General features: G+C 35.6%; 1 protein-coding gene across 1 annotated transcript in view; it reads right to left on the reverse strand.

The window, feature by feature from the left end:
- The window catches only part of gpd2 (glycerol-3-phosphate dehydrogenase 2 (mitochondrial)), a 33,730-nt gene extending 14,513 nt beyond the window's left edge, over positions 1-19,217 (reverse strand). Inside the window, exons 1-7 of the mRNA XM_058402145.1 lie at positions 19,081-19,217; positions 14,517-14,621; positions 9,600-9,771; positions 7,403-7,527; positions 6,741-6,838; positions 4,212-4,375; positions 206-370 (exon numbers count right to left, since the gene is read on the reverse strand). Of these exons, the coding sequence (XP_058258128.1) occupies positions 206-370; positions 4,212-4,375; positions 6,741-6,838; positions 7,403-7,527; positions 9,600-9,771; positions 14,517-14,615 (823 nt within the window). The 5' untranslated portion in view covers positions 14,616-14,621; positions 19,081-19,217. The remainder of the gene's footprint in view (positions 1-205; positions 371-4,211; positions 4,376-6,740; positions 6,839-7,402; positions 7,528-9,599; positions 9,772-14,516; positions 14,622-19,080) is intronic.
- Positions 19,218-20,727: the final 1,510 nt, after the last annotated feature.

Here is a 20,727-nt window from a genome sequence, read left to right on the forward strand (position 1 = left end):
AAAGATTACAAACTGCTTCTTTAATTTCACCTCGTTACTTCTTTCTGCTTTAATTAGCATTTTTTCTTGTAAATTTCTCCATTAATGAAATATCTAATGAAGAAGTGAAGCACGATATCACAGATGCTGTATACGTAAATAAATGTAACAGGATTATTGTATCACTGGGTGATATACGTGTGTATGTGTGTGTGTGTATCCATACCGGTGATCACGTCTCGGCAGCGCGCTCCACACACTTTCTCTTTACCCGTGAGCGGGTCTGTAGCCTTCAGCAGCTGCGTCACCTCTGTGTAGTTAGCGATAGCGGCGCCGTAGCGAGCAGCCGTCAGAGCGATCGCTAAATTCATGCGTGAATCGTTGTGCTGACCTGCAACATCGTAAAAAAAAAAAAACCCTCACAGTGTGTGAGAAACATCAGAAGTCCAAGTTCAAGCTCAGAGTCGCATTTATTCCATTTAGCTTTCAGCTAAAAACTGTACGATTCTATGTGACGTGATCGGATCAAAGCACAGAGCTAACACTGTGACATCACAACATTCATGAGCAGGGCTCCACCCACAACTCAGTTTTCACACAGAAAAAGTGTGAAAGCATTTGTTTTTAGATCAATAAAAAAATCTGCAAAAAATATTTTAAAATATATTTTAAATTTTAATTTTGAGATTTGACAAATAAACAAAAAAAAGATAAATAAAAAAATTATTTGATTAATAAAATTTTTTTTAAAAATTTTAAAATATATTTTAAATTTGAATCTTGAGATTTGACAAATAAATTAAAAAATGATAAATAAAAAAACTTATTTTATGAATTAAAAAAATGTAACATTTAAAAAATGTATATTTTAAATTTTAATCTTGAGATTTGGCAAATAAATAAAAAAAGATAAATAAAAACATTTTTGATTAATAAAAAAATGTAAACATTTAAAAAATATATTTAAAATTTTAATCTTGAGATTTGACAAATAAATAAAAAAAGATAAATAAAAACATTTTTGATTAATAAAAAAATGTAAACATTTAAAAAATATATTTAAAATTTTAATCTTGAGATTTGACATATAAATAAAAAAAGATAAATAAAAACATTTTTGATTAATAAAAAAATGTAAACATTTAAAAAATATATTTAAAATTTTAATCTTGAGATTTGACAAATAAATACAAAAAGATAAATAAAAAAATTATTTAATAAATAATTTTGTAAAAAAATTTTTTTAATCTTAATCTTGAGATTTGACTCATCACCTAGTTAAAAACATTGTTGTTTTAATCATCGAAATCAGCTTCATTTTAGCTGATTATTTTAATTATTGAAAGAACAGTTTCATAAATAAACAATATTAAAGAGTGGCTCAGATTTACTTCTACACAGCGCTGCTGGAGTCGGGATTGAGATGTTTGAAGTATTTTCTCTAAACTCTGCTGACATTAAGAAGTTAAATCAGAGGATTATATCACATCACACATCACGCTCTTCTTTAGAAACAACTTGGAATTTTTTGCTCTTGTTAAATTCAGGATGAGAAAACAGAAGCGAGGCTGGCGTTTCTAGCTGCTATAGCGTAAGAAATATCAGGGACTGACGTCTTTCGCATCACGTAATAATTGTTAAAAAGCGTTGTTAATGAATAAGGAATAAAACGGTACAAGAGGAATAAAACGCTCCAGGATGGAAAAACAATGAGAGATTGAAATGGGACCGGGTAGAAGATCTGACATTTTTTTGTGCTGTGGATGCTACCGTAGGGCTGCGGTACTCACACGACCATGTCTAATGCTAACACATGCTCACGGCAGCTCCAGCAGACAATAAAGTAATAGCGCAACCGAAGAGCTTCTTTAAAGGGCAAATTTTCGAATGAATTACGAGCCGCAATGAGACCGGCGTGCTCCGCTAGGCATCCCATGAACCTTTGCTGCTAGGGACTGCACGTGAGCTACAGCGTGAAAAAAAAAAGACCGTCATTAATACACCGTATTCATGTTTTCACGTTTTCACACACGGCGTATCGCTAAAAACACTACAGAACAGCAAATTCAACACCGACGTAATTCTATGCACAGAAACTACGGACTAACGAGCAGGTTTTCGTTTATGACAGAAGGACGGACACGCAGAGATAACGAGGTTTATGGAATCAGATAAAACGGAAAAATAAAGTAAAGGGGGAAACAAAATCCGTCCGAGAGAGAAAAGAATGACGTTTAACAGATTAGCAAAGGTCTCGGCGTATAAGAGTGAAGTTCTGACAGAGAATAGACGACGGAGTGATACTGTGAAAAAAAAGGGAGAAGGGAGAAGCAGTAGAAGACTAAGCAGGTATGAGGGAAAGGGAGAAAGATTGAAAGAGAGAGAGAGAGAGAAGGGGGTGAGGGAGAAATAGAGGGAGGCAAATAGCGTCAGGCAGAGCCGCGATCTCCAGCCGAGAAGGTCAGATTCGGAAATGTCACGGCCGTGATTGTTCCAGATTGAATAATTGGAAAGAAAAGCCAGCTGACAACTCGGAGGAAGAGAGAAGAAGGAGGGAAGGGGGAAGAGGGGATGTGTGTGTGTGTGAGGATAAAACGAATAAAACGAATCTCTAAACTGTCATTACGCTGGCCCTGTTTCAGAACGCTGCTCTCTCACACGAGGCTTAGCGCCGAGGAGAGCGCGCGTGGAGATCGGACGTCTCCTTGGCCTGCTCTTCCTCCTCCGAGTGACGTGATGTGACAGATCCCTGCTCGGATAGCCGCCGCGTTCCCTCCGCAAATATGCCGCCTTTACGCTCGCGTGTAGCAGCGTGGCCCAAATCCGGCCTGACAGGAAGTCCCTCGCAGGCACCGGCACGAGGAGGGGCCTTTTTTTTACTCGCCAAAGAGGAGACCTTGAATAAAAGGGACAGGCTCGAGACACGGCGACTAACCAGGAGCATATGGAGGCACTGCACACACACACACACACACACACACACACACACAGGACACCCGTGGCAGTTCCTCAGGCTGAGATTATTATTACGACTCAGAAGACCACAAGAAAATAACAAATCTTTAAACGATTCTCCGTCCATCAACCAGGAAAAACTGCACAAATCTCATTTCTCTAGCTTTCAATATTACAAATAAAATCAAATATTTACATTCTGACGTTTACACACACTACAGAAGACGACACGTCTGTCTCACGTCTGTTAACCCACGTTAATAATTCATTGCTTCATGTCTTTAATCTCTTTATCACTTACCCCCCAAAACCCACAGGCACCATCTAACAAACCCCAAAAAAATCCCACAATGCCGTCTGATTCACTCAGTCGCTCAGTCACTGGGGTGTAACGAGACGAGACGCTGCTTCAGAACTGATTACCAGAACAGCCCTGACCCGTCCTGCACTGTGTATTCTGACCCCTTTCATCATTCTGACCTCCAACATTAACTTCTTCAGCAATTTGAGCAACAGTAGCTCGTCTGTTGGATCGGATCACACGGGCCAGCCTTCACTCCCCAATGAGCCTCGACCGCCCATGACCCTGTCGCCGGTTCACCACTGTTCCTTCCTTGGACCACTTTTGATAGATACTGACCACTGCAGACCGGGAACACCCCACAAGAGCTGCAGTTTTGGAGATGCTCTGATCCAGTGGTCTATCCGCCATCACAATTTGGCCCTTGGTCAAACCCCTACGCTTGTCCATTTTTCCTGCTTCTAACACATCAACTTTGAGGAAAAAATGTTGACTTGCTGTCTAATATATCCCACCCACTAACAGGTGCCATGATGAGGAGATCAACAATCTTATTCACTTCACCTCTAAGTGGTCATAATGTTATGCCTGATCAGTGTACATTCCGGATAGCTCAAATTTTTACCGGATTTAAACAAGAAGAGTTTCATTCCTTATATGGTCATGTGGCTTTGCTTTGCTAGAATCTGTGGGAAGTTTGATACGCACCATTGCTAACATAAATGAAGATACGTTGCATTTTTTTCTGTTAAACCATTTTAAGAGCGCAAATGAGGATGTTACGCTGCACTGACACCGCTAATGCTAAATAAACATCTCCTCTTCACCTGCTCTACACCTTCACTGTGAACGAGCTGTTGCTATAGAAACGGTAACACCTTTAAACGAGCGCATGCTGTTATGGAAAATGAATCCACGCTCTCTGACTAATCGGAATTCAAGAGCGAAATAAAATCGACGGCTTGGCTTTTCTCACCATCGTAGTAGACGATGGCTCCGACCAGCTTGTCCTTCTTCAGCATGGGGAAGAGCTCCAGCGCTTTGCTCTTGCTCAGGATGTAGCTGCTCTTCAGGCAGTGGGTTCCAGCCACCAGGTCGTACATCTTTATCCCGGCCCAGTAATACGGCAGCTGCCACCACCTGCTCACACACACCACACGGAGTTCACACAGAGGTTACTGCGTACCTGAGATACATCACACAGTGAAGACGTCTACAATGAACGATAACGCTTGAGTACGCAAAGATAAAGAATTAAAAAAGAATGATTTTAATAGTGTGTGTGTCAAAAAAAACTTTACTTAAAGAGATGTTCATAAGGCTACATAACACCTTCATAACATACGACACCTTCCGGATAACCTAAATAAACTATTAAAAAGGATTTCAATAAAGACTCTAAAAAAAACCAACCTGATTTCAATATTGTGTCAAAAAACACTTTCCCCTAAAAGATGTTCATAAGGCTACATAACACCTTCATAACACATGACACCTTCCGGACAACATAAATAAACTATTAAAAAGGATTTCAATAAAGACTCTAAAAAAAACCTGATTTCAATATTGTGTGTGTCAAAAAACACTTTCCTCTAAAAGATGTTCATAAGGCTACATAACACATTCATAACACATGACACTTTCCGGACAAAGTAAATAAACATTTAGAAAGGATTTGAATACAGACTTTCAGAAAAAAACTGATTTCAATAATGTATGTGTCAAAAAACCCTGTTCATAAGGCTACATAACACCTTCATAACCCATGACACCTTCTGATTTTGACATCATACTGAATTTCTGATATTTTTTTGTATTGTTGAAATCTGCACACATTCGTCTTTTTGGACACATTAACCGAATCCTCGGCTCTGAATCTCCTCTCCTGGGAAGTTCTTCTCGGTCTTCTGCTGGTCCCCTGAGAGGCCGTGAGGTGCTGGCTACAGATTTTGATGGCTGACAGAAATGTGATGTGATCATGAGGTCGTGGTGTTCTGTAAGCCCTCCACATCACTCACACTCGTTTAAATATCAGAGCCGAGCCTAAATGCCAGGAGTAATTAGAGACGGCGAGGACGGCCGAGACTTCCAGCTCGTGTCTGAACTCTGTGGGACTCTGGGACGGAAGACCAGAGGCTCAGAACCATGCCTGAACATCTCCGAGAACTTATTCCTTTATAGAACATTTATTCTGTAATTTGTAATCGGAAATGAACCTCAGAACCTCTGTGTACACAGCTCATAACACTTTACTTAAGGCTACATAAAACCTTCATAACACATAACATTTTCATAACACATGACACCTACTTAACACATGACACCTTCATAATGCATAACAACCTCATAACACATGACACCTTCATAACGCAAAACACCTTCATAACACATGACACCTTCATAATGCATAACACCTTCATAACGCCTAACACCTTCATAACGCCTTCATAACACCTAACACCTTCATAACGCATAACACCTTTATAACACATGACACCTTCATAACACCTTCATAACGCATAACACCTTCATAATGCCTAACACCTTCATAACGCATAACACCTTCATAATGCCTAACACCTTCATAACGCATGACACCTTCATAATGCATAACACCTTCATAATGCATAACACCTTCATAACGCCTAACACCTTCATAACGCCTTCATAACGCATGACACCTTCATAACACATAACACCTTCATAACGCATGACACCTTCATAACACATAACACCTTCATAACGCATGACACCTTCATAATGCATAAAACCTTCATAACACTTTCATAACACGTAACACCTTCATAACACTGATTGAAAGAAAAACTGATTTCAATAATGTATGTGTCAAAAAAAATGACATAGCTGAGTCAAGTGACACAGACCTATGTTATAACACATGCACTGAGATGAATTAACTATCTGTTCCTCTTCTTCTCTGAACTTCTGGTACCTCAGAATAATAAATAGAAAATAAAGAATATGTATGCTATCATTAAAGCAGCATAATACTGCTATAAACATCTCACTCATTTTATTTGCAACAAGCCAAAGCAATATAACATGCTATATGTAACTTATGATTGATTATGAACGTGTAATAAAGTGTCATGAGGCACCACTGTGACAAGTGTATTCTGTATTGCTTAGCTCAGGTGTCACATCATCATGACATTAATAAAGGCAGTCTTGACACCAATGCCAGTTGCAATAAGTGTTTATGAACGTTATGTCAAGTGTCATGAGCTGCTTATGTAGTCCTAACGACAACACAAATTCGAGATTCATATTTTTCTATTTAAATGAAAGAAATGCAGATGTCTGTTGAAATAAGGCTTTATGTGTGTTGGAAAAACTGTATATGTACATGCCAAGTGTTTATGTAGTCTTATGAACACTGTATGAACAAAGTAGAGTGTTACATGATGTTCTGGTCGTAAGTCAGTATGTGAAGTTTAACTTGCTGAAATTACTATGATGAGGGTGAGTGTGTGGTCAGTCTTACTTGTACACAGGGAGCATGATGGGTAATGGAGCGGACAGGTGAGGAGCGATTTCCAGAAGGTTAGCGCGCTCGTGTAGAGCCTCCTTCACCATCATGTACTGAAGAATAAGATAGAGAGATTAAAAAAATAGACAGACAGACAGACAGATAGATAGATAGATAGATAGATAGATAGATAGATAGATAGATAGATAGATAGATAGATAGATAGATAGAAAGATAAACAGATAGATAATTATAAATCATTATAGATAGACAGAAAGATAGATAGATAGATAGATAGATAGATAGATAGATAGATAGATAGATAGATAGATAGATAGATAGATAGACAGACAGACAGACAGACAGACTGACAGATAGATAGATAGATAGATAGATAGATAGATAGATAGATAGATAGATAGATAGATAGATAGATAGATAGATAGATAGATGAGTCTAAACATGAAGAACTTTTGTATGATTTTTTTTATTTTTAAATTTAAGTCACAGAAGCTGAATAAAGGATTTAAGATCGATTTTAAAATAAATTCTTTTTTTTCTTTTTGTTTTTGCTTTTGAAACATTTTCTGGACCGCCCCTCATTGCAATCACTCTTCCTATCACACAGGCAAATAGAGTAAAAAAAATAATAAATAAAAACACGTGAGAAGCGTCACCTGTTCATAATCTAGCTTCATGATGGCCTTCTGCAGATAGCGCACTCCTCCGTGGATCAGCTTGGTGCTCCTGCTACTGGTGCCGGAGGAGAAATCGCTCCTCTCCACCAGGGCCGTCTTCAGATCTGAGGAGGAGGACGAGGAGGAGAGGAAGAGGAAGAGGAGGGAGGAAACAGATTAAGTGGCGCACTGGCATTTCGAGCTCCCACGGCTCCAAATATTTAGACTGCGCTCGGTGTCATTTTCATACGGATTTTCCCTCCTGTCTGTAATATGCATGAGGACGGAAAGATCAGAGCATGCATATTGCATCCGCCCGGCCTCGCCTCTATATTGCTTTCTGAAGAGGCAGAGGTGACAATGCAGAGACATTTTTATTCATTATCACCCGAAAAACAGGCGAGACCGAGCAGAACGGTTTAGTCCAACGTTTAAACTGTTATTTAAATATCAGGACAGGACGTAGATGAAGGTAAATGACCATTAAAACAATAAATCAAAACCAAAAAAAGTTATAGAGCTAGTTTAAAGAGTGAAGCCATCAATGACAAAACTGATATTATGGATTATTTTAAAAAGAATATTTTTGTTTTAACTTTAACCTTCAAGTCGACTACTTAAATCTAAAAAATATCACAAAAAAACCCTTTTTTTTTACATTTACAAAGACAAAACATGAATCTACATTTATACTTTTTATTTACATCTACAACTTTTATTACTAAATTATTACTAAAAACTTATTTATTTATTTATTTGTTTGTTTGTTTGTTTGTTTATTTATTCATATATTTAGCTGATTATTATTAAAGTAATCATGGATTAAACATGGTTGATTTTTGGACATTTTCATGAAGTTAAATAAACACTTACAAACAGTTCAAAATAAAGTTTTAAAGAATAATAATAATAATAATAACAACAACAACAACAACAAAAACAACAACAACAATAATAATAATTATTATTAATAATAATAATAATAATAATAATAATAATAATGTTACTTGTTATTTTTTTAAGCTAGCTACAATTAAAAAAAAATTAAAAATGTAACCTTCAACTTTAACCTTTAAATCTAAAGGCTTTCTTTAACAAAGTACAAATATAAATTGTTACAAAAACATTTATTTTATTTTTAAACATGAATCTACAAACTAAATCCACCTATTATTTATTTATTTATTTATTTATTTATTTGATTATTATTAGACTAATCACGGATTAAACATGATTGATTTTTAGACATATTCATGCAGTTGAATAAACACTTACAATTCGTTCTTGAGTTTCTGAGATAAATATTATTATTATAATTAATTAATTAATTAAAATAATAATAATAATAATAATAATAATAATAATAATAATAATAATAATGTTACTTGTTATTTTTTTAAGCTAGCTACAATTAAAAAAAAATTAAAAATGTAACCTTCAACTTTAACCTTTAAATCTAAAGGCTTTCTTTAACAAAGTACAAATACAAATTGTTACAAAAACATTTATTTTATTTTTAACCATGAATCTACAAACTAAATCCACCTATTATTTATTTATTTATTTATTTATTTGATTATTATTAGACTAATCACGGATTAAACATGATTGATTTTTAGACATATTCATGCAGTTGAATAAACTCTTACAATTCGTTCTTGAGTTTCTGAGATAAATATTATTATTATAATTAATTAATTAATTAATTAAAATAATAATAATAATAATAATAATAATAATAATAATAATAATAATAATAATAAAGTTATTTTGTTAAGTTTTTTTAAGATAGCTACAGTTCAAAAGAGTTAAAAATCTTAAACCTTAAACCTTTAAATCTAAAGGCTTTCAAACACAAACTGTGACAAAAAAACATTTATTTTTGGGGCTTTCATTTGTTATATTTTACAAAAACAAAACATGAATCTACAAACTCCACCTATTTATTTATTTATTTATTTGACTATTATTAGACTAATCATGGATTAAACATTATTAATTTTTAGACATTTTCATGCAGTGAAATAAACACTTACAAACAGTTATTGAGTTTATTAAATAAATATTGCTATTATTAATAATAATGTTAATTTGTTATTTTTAAAAGCTAGCTACAAGATCTAAAAGTTAAGATTGTTGTGAAGCGTGCACGTGACCTGTTTCTCACAGATTTATGAGACAGTAAATTGGCTCTCACTGCGCGTCACGGCGTCTAGAGCGCATCCTGATCCCGTGGCTCCGCCCCCCACCACCAGCACGTCGAATTCGGGCGTGTCCTGCAGCGTGGCCAGCTGTTCCTCGCGTGTGGGCAGTCTGTCCTCAAACGCCATCTTCAGCTGGCCTTCTGCCTCCACGTAGGCCAGCCGAGCCTGACCACAGCAGAGCACAAGAACATCTTAACAAATAAACAGCAACTGACTCAAATGTGGGAAATTGAATGAATTAAACGCATGCAAGGTTAATCATTTAATCATTTCCCCCTGTGATACAACAAAGTGATAAAGAAAGTGAAAGTTTAACAGGTTTCATATTCCGGCTAGTTAGCATACTAAGGTAGCCGCTCAGAGTGAAATCTAAAAATATAAGATTCTTAATAATTATTCAAATTAACACAAATATTTGACTGAAATTTAAAACATATATTTACTGCATCTGTCTATGACAATAAATAAAAATTAATGCTATTTTCCCCAATTTAATCAATTATTGCAGATTCTCACCTGGCTAATGATAAGTAAGCCTATTGTTAGCTAGCTTGCTAAAACGCTATGCTACTTGATTGTAAAATATAACAGGTAGACTACTAATAACCTGCTTGACTACTGTTTTAGTCACAATGTTAACTAGCTTCCTAGCAACACTGGCTAATCGCTTTCTAGCAACACTGGCTAATCGCTTTCTAGCTTGTTAGCAACATTGGCTAATCGCTTTCTAGCTTGTTAGCAACATTGGCTAATCGCTTTCTAGCTTTCTAGCAATATTGGCCAGTCGTTTGTTCGCTTGCTAGCGATCTGGGCTAATCGTTTTGCTAATATAAGAAACTAATGTCAGCTAGCTTGCTAGCAAGCATGGACACTGGTCTGGCAATATTATTGATAACTGAAATCATTAGCTAGCTAGCTAACAATACTGGCTACTGACTCAGTCCGAATCATGGCTAGCCTGTTAGCTGTCTAGCTGTGGACACTAGCTACTGTTTTGCATAATTTAGCTAGCCGGCTAGTCATCCTGGCTAAAGGCTTACACAGTGTCATGTTAACTAGCTTGTATGTGCTTTTAAATATTATTTAGCTTAGTACTGAGACTAACATTAGCTAGCGTGTTAGATTTAAGCCAAACAGCTTCTAAATAAGAATGCAGCAATTAGTTGTGCATTTAAGCATTTAAATGTTAATAATTTATTCATATTAATAATATATATATATATATATATTGAGATATCTTGTTGTGCTAAAGGGTGAAAATAGCTGTGTTGTGTGGCCAGTGCTGTTTATTTCTCTCCTAGGTTCAAATAGAAGATTTCCAGATCACTCTCTCTCTCTCTCTCTCTCTCTCTATCTCTCTCTCTCTCTCTTTCTCTCTCTCTCTCTCTCTCTCTCTCTCTCACACACACACACACACACAAACACACACACAGACACACACACGACTTGAGGAAGTTCTCAAAGTCAATATTTTTAAGAAGATGAAGCGTGTGTTTGTCTCACGGCGTCCTCGGTAAGGAGACCAAAAAAAAACAACAAAACCAAACCCTCGAAAAAAATCCAAATTAAGACAAGACCCGACGCGGGAAAGCGAGATATCGAGCGATATTTAGTTATAATGGAACGTTTTTTATTCATTTTGTCGTTAGCATTCGGTCTAAATGATTACATCAATCTTTGCCCCCGAAAGCCTGCGGGGTGCATTTGACTTGCAAATGACCAAATGAAGCCAGACATTTGCAATTTAGACCGTAACAGCATGTAAAAACAAGATTCAATAATTAGTGTCTGTTTCCAAGGACGGACATTTTATTTAAAACATCCACAGACAATTAAGCGAGAAGGCTGTCCTGCAATCACGCCCGCGAGTACACCGAGGCTGCCACGGATTTCATGCAAATACGCAATCGGCCACCGCCGAGCGACACTTAGCCAGATAGCCAGCTAGCGTTAGAGTGCCCTTGCCATAGAGGAGACAAACACACACACACTCCAAATTAACATCACAATCTCAAAGATTAGTGTCTGACATGCATGATTACAGATTAATTTTTAAAAATCAAAATCTTTTTTTTTCTATGGTTTCTCTTCTCTTCGTCTTTTCTTCAGCTTACCCGCTCAGGCTGTGTTGTTGAGGGAATGCAGGAGGCAGACGAACGAATAAACAGATGCAAAAAAACATAAAAATAAAAATAAACATCAAGAGACAGAAGAAAGGTTTTCACATTAATGTGAAGTGAGACACGTGGAAAGCTCTGGGGATTAACACTGGCGTCTCGCTGGAGACTTTCACACGCAGCTGAAAGACTCGTCCTGCAGAACCGGTCCAGATTAAAAATAAACTTTAAAACACTTTATATAAATAGCTAAATTATTACAGAAAAATTCATATGCAAACAATGAAACAATCAACTAAAAATTAACCTAGTTATCCTATATAAATAAAACATATTTCAAATCAATCAATAAATAAACAAACAAACATTGTCAAAAAATGGAAATAGAGACACAGAGAAAGAAAGAAAGAAAGAAAGCTTTTTATCGTGTAAAATAAATAAATAAAATAAATAAATAAAATATTAAAGGGTAAATCAATAAAAATGTTATAATAAAACTTAAATAAATAAGTTTATGATAAATAAATAAACGTAGCTTTGATATTAATAAACAAACAATTAAATCTAGTTATCATGCCAAATAAATGAATAAAACTAGTTAAAACCTCAAATAAATAAGTCATCTTATAGACAAAAAGAAAGAAAGCTATGATGTCAAATATATAAATAAATAAAGTTATGATAAATAAATAAAGGCCATTTTCATGTTTAAAGAAAACAAACAAGTAAATCTAGTTAGGAAGCCAAATAATCAATTAAGCTAGCTAACACTTTAAATAAAAATAAACCAGGTTTACTGTTATAGAAAGAAAGAAAGAAAGAAAGAAAGAAAGAAAGAAAGAAAGAAAGAAAAAGAAAGAAAGGAAATAATTTATCATGTCAAATAAATAAATATATTTATAAACTTTAATAAACTATTAAAATATTAATTGTATTTAAATAAATAAATCAGTGGTCACTTTAGTGACTGATGCAGTGGACGGAGCGTCTGAGGCTGTAGAGATGTGCTGAAGTCGAAACGTGTTCCTCGCCAAATATAACAGCAACAAAGTCGTGTTAAAGTATAAACAATAAAATCTCACTTATTAACCAACAACACAGCCAGAACTCTGTGGACTAGAACTTTTATTCATTTTTGTTCTGTTGACTGACTGAAGCTTGACCTTCGATCCAGCCCTGACACACAGTGAGAGATTCTCCAGTCTGTCTCACGTGACTCACGTGAAATCTAAAGTTACTGGATACTTTAGCGGAGTCCTGAGTCACATGACCTGGTGCAGCGTGTCCTGAAGTCCAGAGTTTCAGTCTTTACACTGAGGTCTGAGATTAAGAGACTAAATAACAGATGAACTGCAGTGAAAAACAAGACGTGTCAAAAATCTGCACTGCCATGCCTTTTTTTTTTTTTTAAAGAAAAAACACTTTGACTTTGTACTTTCATTTCCTTTTGGGAATCATGAAGCAGCAGCGTGGTGACGCGAGCGAGGACAGCGATGGTGGCCGCGGCAGCACGCGAAGGCGCTCGCCGGACGCCAGAGAAACGATCAGTCGCCTCAAACCACAGCGAACACTTCTGCTTGTGAACTCTGACTCTGTTCTCGTGAATCCCGCTCCCTCGTTTAACCGCGTGTTGACCGCATTATGCAGCTCCTTGGCAACCGAATGCTTGAGAGGCCGTAATTCCGTCGTTCCCCGGAGTCTGATCCGGAGCATGGAACACGGGAGGGATAATGGACGAAAGCGGTTCGTGGTGGATTTGAATAGCTGATGAGAGAGTAAATCAGGACCCCCGTCGGTCTTGGAGAGTGTGCGCGAGCCCTGTTTTTTTCCCCCTTCGTTTGTTTCCGAAGGCCTTGTTGATTATCTTAATCTACTTGACCTTAAGTTATTTAGCGCAGCATCCAGACAAGATGAGACCTTGCACCCCCTAGGGCTCTTTGCCAGTCTAAACACAGGTACACTGTGATGAGCGCTGCCGTCCCTGGTGGCTTGAATGGGGACGAAATTGTTCATCATTTCAGATTCAAGTGAGGAACAATTTGTTTGGTATTCTTTGAGTGCCGTGTTCCTTCAGCAAATACGAGCTGATGATAAGATGGAGGCGTTAAGAGCACCGTCCGAAGAATAACACACGTCTGTCTCGAATCACCAAGCATCTCTAAGGCATTTCTTGTGTTTTCATCTCTTTTTTTTAACCTTAAATCATCGCTGACTTCTGATTGGCCAGCAGCTCTGATAATAGCAGGTTAATACCAATTCCTTAACTTGGTCTCGGCCGAGTTTTCTATAATAGGACGCTTATTTATCGTTTCTGGAAGGAGTCTCCAGTGTCAGAGCTTAACACTGGAACACAGGGAAGCTGATTCTTTGTGCTTTCTAGCTAAAAGTACAAAAAATGATAAAACTCTGGAGATACACAATAAAAACCTCAGGGTTGTGCCGTTAAGTGTTATAAGTGTTTTATGTCACTGTTTATGTCACGCTTAAAGATAGCGTCTGGTTGTTAATAAATATGTAATAACTAACATATTATAGCATGTAATAACTAACACATGTAATAACACCAATGTTATGCTTGTTTGTAGTTACTTGACTTCAGGTTTTTAAGTGTGGAGTGATGTGAGTGCACAGAAGGTGCACAAAAGCAACACATTCCTAGGTTAAGATCAGACATGTACTGGAACAAGTTGCCTGGAGGTTCAGCCTCCACTTCCTCCTCCTCCTCCACCTCCACCTCCACCTCCACCCCCAACCTCAGGGAAGTACACCTATTGTATAATTTCTCACACTTACCTGATTCCTCCTGTATTCAATGAAATGTGATAGGCCAAAGGCTGTAGCTATGGCTCCGCCCCCTATCAGGGTTCCTTTCACTGCTTTCCGAAACGCCATTAGTCCCTGCATACAATCAACACAGTAACATTGTGTTAAGAGCAACAGGATTTCTTTTAACACTTTTTTAACTCTATAATATAGTATAGTATAGCGTATTAGACAAAAAGGAGAATATATAACATTTTAATGGTATAGTGTAGTGTAGTATACTGTAGCTTAGCTTAGCATAGTAAATAAAACAAGTGTAATATTACTGAGTACTGGATAAAAATATTGCATAATAAGGTATAGTATAGTATAGTGTAGTAAAGCATAGTATAACAGTATAGTATAGTATAGTATAGGATAGTGTAGTAAAGCATAGTATAACAGTATAGTATAGTATAGTATAGTATAGGATAGTATAGGATAGTGTAGTAAAGCATAGTATAACAGTATAGTATAGTATAGTATAATATAGTATAGTATAGTATAGTATAGTTTAGTATAGTATAGTATAGGATAGGATAGTATAGTATAGTTTAGTATAGTATAGTATAGTATAGTATAGTATAGTATTCCACAATAAAGGCTATTTCTGTAGTATAGTACAACATAGTGTATTATAGTGTAGTGTAGTACAGTACAGGATTGATCAAATCAGTGAATAGGGAAGTCTAGACTAAGACAAAAGAGGAACTAGTTTTGTTCTGTCAGAATCCAAAGTTGAGATATAGTGTGGTGTAATCCAGTGTAGTGTAGCACAACAAAACACACAACATTACAACACAAGAGAGCAATAATTTACATCCTCTAACACTCTAAATCTGAGATACAGTACAGTAGGTTACAGTCTTATAGTGTTACAGTGTTAACACAATGTACTATAGTAGATAAAATAGCTAGAGTATTGTAGAGTGCAGTATAGTGTACTATGGTATAATGGATGAAATTGGTATAAGACACAGAAATAAGGTTCTGGAGCATAACCTATAGAACGCTATAGAAAGAGAGAGAGAAAATCTCAGTTTGTTAGTAAAACCAGCAGCCTGAGGCTAAAGGAAAAGGATCGTTAGAGAATGTAACGATAATCTCCACTGCATTGTTCATTGTTTGTTGTTGGTTTTTTTTCTCCACAGGCCTCTCCAGGTGCTTTATTCATTAACCACATCCTCACCCGGATCGTTCTTTTTTCCCTCCGCAGACAGATATTTACATTTAGATTTACATTGACAGCGTTTAGCAGACGCGTGCTCACACAAGCACAGTTCAGCTCTCTGAGTGGGTGGGGCTACATTCTGCCTGTCAATCACTGTGACACTAGCCAATGGAGGGAGTCTGTGAGATCATGTATGTGGAAGAGGGCAGACTGAGCGTTCGTCTGAGTGTGTGGTACTACGATGGAAACGCAATTCTCTTTGCATGTGTGTATGTGTGTGTGTGTGTGCATACTTACATATTATGTATGTGTGTGTGCATGTGTGGATATACGTATATACTGTGTGTGTATACGTATATACTATGTGTGTGTGTGTGTGTGTGCATGTGTAGATATATGTATATACTGTGTGTGTGTGTGTGTATACGTATATACTATGTGTGTGTGTGTGTGTGCATGTGTAGATATACGTATATACTGTGTGTGTGTGTGTGTGTATACGTATATACTATGTGTGTGTGTGTGTGTGCATTTGTAGATATACGTATATACTGTGTGTGTGTGTGTGTGTATACGTATATACTATGTGTGTGTGTGTGTGTGCATGTGTAGATATACGTATATACTGTGTGTGTGTGTGTGTGTGTATACGTATATACTATGTGTGTGTGTGTGTGTGCATGTGTAGATATACGTATATACTGTGTGTGTGTGTGTGTATACGTATATACTATGTGTGTGTGTGTGCATGTGTGGATATACGTATATACTGTGTGTGTGCGTGTGTATACGTATATACTTTGTGTGTGTGTGTGTATATGTACATATATACTATACTGTATATGTGTGTATGTATGTTTGTGTATATATGTGTATACTATGTGAGTGTGTGTATGTATTTACATACGTATATACTGTGTGTGTGTGTGTATGTGTGTGTTTGTGTATATGTGTGTGTGTGCATGTGTGTATATGTATGTGTGTTTATACGTATATACTATGTGTGTGTATGTGTGTGTGTGTGTGTGTAACCTACGCTCCACTTTTCATCCAGCATCTTGTTTATATTTGTCTCTTCCACCAAAAGGTCTCCCTTCACCTCTGCGAGTCAGCGGAGACCCCGACGTGACCGAACGCCAGAAATAGAAAACTTCTGACTATCCAGCTGCTGCTGGGACATTCTCATACCACACTTGAGACGCACACCGTGACTGATCTCTCTCTCTGTGTGTGTGTGTGTGTGTGTGTGTTATCATTTTTATAACCACTTGTTATCACGCATCCTGCGCATGGCTGTAACACGGCGAACATAAACATCACGTCATCTGTCCGTCTTTATCAGACGAGTAGCACTCCTCCACAGCGCTATGTTTTTGAACACGAGGAGCTCTTTAGGGTTCTATTTGTGTTTTATTACACTTTACTGGGAATTACAGTTTACTGGGAATTACAGTTTACTGAGAATTACGTGAGAGGGAAAAAAGACACAAGCGTAACATTGAGCATGTAAATCATTTCATCATCTAATTCTAGGCCAAATTTTTTTGCAATCCCTGTAATCCTTAATGTAAAATAATTTCCCTGAAGTCCTTCATTTTTACAAAAATGCCTCATTATTATACATTTACATTTATTATACATTTACTTTATTCACCTTAAAATGGCAATTATTTATCAACCTGTTTATACTGTACTCTCCTGAGTAATATGGCTATTATTAATATGGCTATACTGAGTAAATGGCTATTATTTATTATTATTTATTAATTTATTATTTTTATTTATTAATTTAATTTATCTATTATTTATTAATTTATCTATTATTTATCATCTATTATTTATTATTAATATGGCTATACTGAGCAAATTACTATTATTTATCAATCTGTTTATACTCTTCTGAGTAAGAAATATTGTTTTCACTTTTTTTTTACTAATGTTTATTAAGAAATTTCTATAAGGATTTATTTTTTAAATGCCCTATTATTGTGTGTGTGCATGTGTGTATACTGTATGTATGTGTGTATATATCTATATACTATGTATGTATATATGTGTGTGTGTGTGTGTGCACATGTGGGTATATGTATGTATAGTTATTTACGTATATACCAAGTGTGTGCATGTATATATATGCATATACTGTGTGTGTGTGTGTGTGTATACGTAAATACTATGTGTTTGTGTATGTGTGTGTGTATATATATACTGTGTGTGTACATGTGTGTGTATATGTGTGAATATGTATATACTATATGTTTGTGTGGGCGTATATGCATGTGTTTATGTGGGTATATACTATGTGTGTGTGCGTATATTCGTATGTACTATCTTACACACGTTACTATACTTACTTTACTATACTATATATAAACTCCCGCTGGAGACTTGTCATTTTTTTTAAAATAATGTTTATTAAGTAATTATTATTAAGGTTTTTTTTTAAATACACTATTATTGTATTGGCACCTTGTCACAAGGCTATATGACATCATAAAACATATCATGTATCGCTATGATGTCACATGGCTCCGCCCAGAATCCATTTCATAACCTTGTTCTCTTGCGGCATATTTCCAAGGGCAAAAATAGTTCAACTGTATGATGCAAACTGGGTTTTTTTTGTTTATCTGTCTGTCTGATTTGACCGTAAAGCAGGTTGGACTGCACACCTTCTGCTTCAGACAAATCTGTCTGGTGAATCTGCCCGATCTTGTGGTCACTTTTTTTTTCTACACCTAAATTTGCTTCTATAGGTTTTTCTTGCTGTGGTGTTGCGCAATCTCTCTTTTATAGATGAAAGATGGCCTTAAAGATAGAAAAGATAAAGCTAGTCCAGGTTTAAGGTAGCCTTTATTCCGAGAGTTTCAGGCTTTTAGATTAAACCCAACAATGTACGATATCACTCAGACAAGTTCACTCTGACCATGTGTGAGAAAATTTTGGCACCCCTTCCTTAAAGGGTAAAGCATGCATTTAGGATTAACACGGTGTTTATTTTTCAACCAGGGTTATTTTTTTGCACTTGTTTTAGTTCGACACACTTGTTTATGAAAGAGAAACCTCTCATGGGGGATTAGTAAACGCCGACCTCAGCATCAGGCATGCTTTATGGGAAGAAGCAAGGCTTTGGTTATGTGTGTTTTTTTTTGTTCCTTTTTCTGTTTTGAACAGAGTAGCGTTATAACTCATTAGAGCTGATTATGAACTCATTACAATGAATTATAAGACGTGACAGCTGCAGATCAAAGGGATGGACACAATGTGTTACTGTAAACGCTGCCGCTTCTATATCCTGTCTCTCCCTCTCTCTCTCTCTCTCTCTCTCTCTCTCATTTTACCCCGGATCTTTAAAGAATATAAAGATAAGAATGTCATACTCACTTTTAGACGAAATGAATAAATGAAGCATAGATAGCTGAAAGCAGGGCAGCGGTCCTTTCGCTCTTTTTCTTATCCGATCCAGGAAGTAACACACGCGAGCACGCCTCGGCTTTGACAGACACGAGGAAGAACCAATCAGAATGCACGAGTCCTCCTCCTTGTCTAATGCCGCTTCAAGGAAAGGGAGGGGGCGTGGTCTTCTGACGCACTAAATGAATCCAGGTTTGGGAAACACCATGATATTTTAATGTTTATACAGCAATAAAACACCTGTTCTGTAGGTTGAGATGATGATGATGATGATGATGATGGGGGTGGAGGAGTTGGGGATAAAAGAATGGAGACAAAGGGAATAAAAATACAAAGAAAATACACCTTAAAAGATAATACTAGTACTATTACTACTAATAATAGGTAAGTTATGAACAGAGAACAATTAAGTACTTACTAATTAGTGCTCACTAACTTGCCCTTAAGGCTTAAAGCCACTTATACCTTAGTGTATTATGTTCCTGTTGGATAGATAGATAGACAGACAGACAGACAGATAGATAGATAGATAGATAGATAGATAGATAGATAGATAGATAGATAGATAGATAGATAGATAGATTCTTACTTACTTACTTACTTTATTTATTTATTTATTACTTACTTTATTTATTCAATAAATAAATATTATTTTATTACTATATAATGTTAATTTATTATTATTATTATTAATGAAATTAATAATATAAATAAAATAATAATAAATAAAATGTTTTTTTTAATTGTATATAATTATTATTATCATTATTATGTAATACATAAGTATCATTATTAATTAATTAATTAATTAAATAAATTAGTGGTCAGATTGATAAATATGAGTAAAAAAATACTAAGTAAAAGACTTTTTGTATTTCTTTTAACTATGTGTCAATAATAACAAACTTTCTTACTTACTTACATACTTACTTTATCTATTTCATAAATAAATATTGTTGGATTATTATATAATATTATTTTTAAAATTATTTTTAATAATAATATTAATAACAAAATAAATATATATATATATATAAACAAAATAAATAAATAGTAATAAAAACAAACAAACAAACAAAAAAAGTAAATTTCTATAAAAAAAACAAAATAAAAAATTTTATGCATTGGTTTTAATGATAAGTGTGTCAATAATAAGGAACTTTCTTACTAACTTACTAAATAAATAAATAGGCCACATAAAAATGTGAATTTTTTCACATACACAGAGATCAAAAACATTACACATGAACACATGACTCTTTCCATCAAGTGAATAAAATTCCAGGGAAAAAATTAAAGATGGTGTGAAAAGTGGAGATCTGAATCATGTGGCTAAGTCATGTGACTTTCTGCTTGTGTGACTTTCCCTTAAAGGACATCGTGTGAATTGTGAAACACTGAACGTGTGAAAAGTTTGTGAAAGACAGTGACCACCAGGTTGAGGGACCTGAGACTTGAGAGATGTGAAAGAAACAAACAGGTACAAAAAAGATGAATTAAACGAGCTGAGTGACAGACGATAGTAGAGAAGTTTATTTATGTATTTATTGATAGAGTGTGGATGTTACTGCTCAGCTTTGGACTTGTATTTAATAATTGATGTACAATGAAAAGTCC

Source organism: Hemibagrus wyckioides, linkage group LG11 (genome assembly GCF_019097595.1).
Source record: "Hemibagrus wyckioides isolate EC202008001 linkage group LG11, SWU_Hwy_1.0, whole genome shotgun sequence".
In the NCBI taxonomy this organism is placed as follows: Eukaryota; Metazoa; Chordata; class Actinopteri; order Siluriformes; family Bagridae; genus Hemibagrus; species Hemibagrus wyckioides.